This window comes from Alosa sapidissima, chromosome 1 (genome assembly GCF_018492685.1).
Source record: "Alosa sapidissima isolate fAloSap1 chromosome 1, fAloSap1.pri, whole genome shotgun sequence".
Classification (NCBI taxonomy): Eukaryota; Metazoa; Chordata; class Actinopteri; order Clupeiformes; family Clupeidae; genus Alosa; species Alosa sapidissima.
The window spans coordinates 40241603-40245408 of record NC_055957.1 but is presented as its reverse complement, the minus strand read 5'-3'; the positions used below and the strand labels follow the sequence as shown (position 1 = coordinate 40245408).

The following is a 3806-nucleotide window of genomic DNA, read 5'->3' as shown; positions in this document are numbered from 1 at the left end:
AATATCTGTAGTCTTTAGTATTTTCCTTTCTATTAACACCATTTAAGTTAGAGTGGTTAAGTAAGTTGCATAATCTTACAGTATACTGTATGTTCAAATTGTATCTGGAAAATGTGTTGGTAGGCAGTTTGATACATATCTGAAGTATGTGTGCTACTTATCTGTGCTAGATAAGCTCAATCAGATCAGCTTTAGTTCTAAACTTATATTTGACAGAAATATGGCCTTTCAACTGCCATTTCTGTTAAAGGTGCGATTTGTAGGATTGTTACCGAACGTTCTGCAGACCAAAATCAAAACCAAAGATTCTAGAACAGAACTGTTCTAGAATCTTTGATCAAAACACTGGTGAACTTTCTCAAGACTACCAGACGCGAGCCTCTTCTGGGTTGCCAGATGTAATTAAGACTTAGCTAACGTTAGTTGACCTGCAGCTGCTTTAACGTTTCTCCAACCATGACCTAGCAACACATTACGGAAACAGTGAAAACAAAAAATACCTCTCTAACCAACGTAACATATTTAGCTCAAGTTAGCGATGCAGATAAAGTTTAGCCTAGGCTACCTGTTGTGGAGAAATATGGCCAGCTCTGCGTCAGACTTGATATTCTTCGTTTGACAAAGACGTCACCATCTCATGAAGCTCCTCCGATGTCCACTTAATTTGTTTCTTGTTTAAATTTTGGAAATTTGCCTGCCTTTCGTAGGCGTTCATGACTACAACTGACAGCTGTTGACAGTTGGCCTTTGCTAATTTGGCAGCCCAAATAGGAGGACGCGCTAGCCCATTATTAATACGCTATTCTAGAATGAATCGTTCAAAACATAAACGAAAATTCCAAGACATTCCGCCCCGTAACTCTTTTTTTTTCATGGGTTTTACGGGGTTTTACGGGTTAGAGTAATGTTGTCAAATAAGCCATTACTTCAATTCATCGTGTTTCCTTACTCTCTGACAACATATGGTGATCATTTTTGGAATGGTTACAGTTTATTTTCCATTATTTCCTACATACTGGACCTTTAAGATTATTCTGCACTTTTTAAACACCACAATTCCATTACAGAATGCCACAGTAGATTATATGATATGTCGAAGTGGTGAAGGCACATATACATGTTTTCGTTATTGTCAAGTGCACCCGGATTGTAAAACTACCCACTTTAGGAAAACAAACGTGGACTACCTTCAGTATTTGCAATATAGTAGATTTTATTTTCTTCTGTCACACACCAATTATAGTATAGCATAATATGCATAACAGACTAAAACTAAAACATTGTATAGATCACAAGTCTTTCTGTGCATCTGTGTAGACATTCTTCCAAACCAAACACTGGTGGTGTCAACTTATTTCTGGAAAGAGAAATAGATCTTATTAGTCCCAAGTCCCAAGTAACATTATAATCATGCAACATCTCTACTAAATTCATTGATGATCACCTTTTCTGTGCACAGAATATCTTTCACAGCAGCTGTGTTTGGGGTTGGGCTTGGAGGTGTAGTCTCAATAGAAAGAGGAGCCTGAAGTTATCACACAGGAGGAAAAACACAGACTTGTGTGAGTTCATGTGACATGTTACAGTATGAAACCCACTGCAAGGTGATTTTAAATGACATAAATCACTGCACCTGAGTCACACCAACACTGGTTTTTTGGAGTTTTCTAAGCATCCTCTGAGAGAGTGAAATAACAGGCATTACTCATGTCAGTGTAGTCAAAAGCACTCACCACCCCCAAAATTACAATAACCCTATTATCAATGCATCTGCTGTAAAATGTCTTGCAGTTCTTCTTAGAGTGATAATGATGTGTCCCGTCTTCATTTCTGCGCTATTTGTGTTCTGGCTTTAAGGTCTAATAACACACTCTACCTTGAATCTCCTCACGTTGGGATTCGGCTGCTGCTGCTGCTGCTGCTGAGCATTCCCACCCTATGAATAAAAAGAGGAGAGCTGAGTCCAAGCACGGGTCCCTTACTGGACATCACCGTATGTAAGCTAGGCACACATTGAATATGAATATGGGCCAGCGTACCGCAGCTTGTTGTGGAGGAAACATTCCAGGTTGGCCTTGAGGAAAACCAGCAAAATAAGGAAATCCCTATACAAGACAGAAATCAATCAGTGTTGTACACATTTACTGCAAGTTTAAACTCCCATAATTTGGAATCTTGAGCTTTACAGTCAGTGATACAAGTTTTACGACTACTCATGAGTGAATGTACTTTTCACTTCCGAATATAGTGATTGCATCAGAAATGAAATAAGATTATGTCATATTATGTTGGTCCACTGAAGTCACTTTTCAAGTGACCATCACACAGTTAAGCATTAGACTGCATATAGTTGGGTTTTGCCTTCTCTAAAAACCTACAAACCACCTTCACTATTCAAAGGACAAAACTAAACAATGTCAATGACTGTAGTATCTCTGAGGTGAAGTACTTCTCTGTAGAGTCATGAATGAGAGTTGAACATACCCCACTGGCAGATGGAAAAGAGAGATGAGAGTGAACATACCCCATTGCCAGATGGAAAAGCAAACTGCGGTGGTGGCTGCTGCTGCTGAGCCCCAGCTTGGGGAAACCCAAACTGAGGGGGCTGCATAACAAATGGGACACCAGGAGCCATCTGCACCACACACACACACACACACACACACACACACACACACACACACACACAAACACACACACACACACACACACACACACACACACAGCAGCTCCCATTACTCTGTTATTAGCATGATCAGCATGTAGTCAGTTAAAACACACATCTCTAGTGGGAATCACACTTTAAACCTCTCGTACAAACCCCTCAAACATAGGGCCACTCACCTGTGCCAGCTGTGGCTGGGCGATGAGGGCATTGCCCCCGTTCAGAAGGCCAGGGTTCAGTACCAGCCCCGGGTTCACCCCAGTTATCAGCCCCCCATTCAGCCCGGTCAACAGCCCCCCATTCAACCCGGTCAACACCCCCCCACCATTCAGGCCCGTAATCAGAGCCAGCTTCTGCAAAAGGGAAAGTGAAGGAAATCAATCATTCAGAACTCACAGTCTAGTCTCTAGAATAGAATGAGATGAATGTCATATTCTGAGTCAGAATTTACTGCAAGTGGAGTTCAACTATTAACTTGTCACCCTTGCTGCTGCTACTGTGTCTGGTGAGGGCTTACCTTCGCAGAGGTGACCTGCAGTATGAAAGAAGATAGCACATGTCAATCACAGAGAATGAGTTAGGAGGAGATACAAATGATATTTTCCCAGATCTAATGTTTTACTACTTACATTACAAAATGTCACAGCTGCAGCAAGAAAGAGCAGAAATGTCATTGTGCGATCTACAATGTAGGCAGTTGTAAGAGCAGGAGACGGAATACAGTGCCACACTCTCGGAATCTAGTAGACAAGTTCTCTCAGCTGTCTACTGAGTTCCAATTTATTGACTTGGTGTTTACATCAAGTCTAATAGAACCCTTCAAGGTAATCCAGCTGTTTCATCATATTGTCTTCACAGTAATCCTCAGCCATAAACGCTGAGAGACTATTGTTATGTTGTCCAGTGATCAGTATTCTGTTTTGCACAGTTTTCACAACTCTTGTACTTTGTCACACAAAACACAGCTCTAGTTGTTACTGACTTAGCTGACCTCACTTCCCCTAAATTGCTATGATGGGTGGTCAGCACTTACCTTGATAATAAGCTTCTAGTCTTTTAGACAGGCTCATGTGTTTTGGTGCTGAAAGCCACAAGGAGCTGTGTCATTAGGTGTTGTAAACAGACGACAGACACGGATGAG

General features: G+C 41.3%; 1 protein-coding gene across 1 annotated transcript; it reads right to left on the bottom strand.

Annotated features, from left to right (window-relative positions):
* Positions 1-1193: 1193 nt before the first annotated feature.
* On the bottom strand, positions 1194-3388 carry scpp9 (secretory calcium-binding phosphoprotein 9). The gene is made up of 9 exons (XM_042101099.1): positions 3295-3388; positions 3183-3197; positions 2845-3018; positions 2525-2635; positions 2040-2105; positions 1877-1936; positions 1634-1678; positions 1445-1525; positions 1194-1357 (listed from the first exon to the last, which is right to left on the bottom strand). Exons 1-9 carry the CDS (start codon positions 3337-3339, stop codon positions 1352-1354), a joined length of 603 nt encoding a protein of 200 aa, XP_041957033.1. The 5' UTR covers positions 3340-3388; the 3' UTR covers positions 1194-1351.
* Positions 3389-3806: the final 418 nt, after the last annotated feature.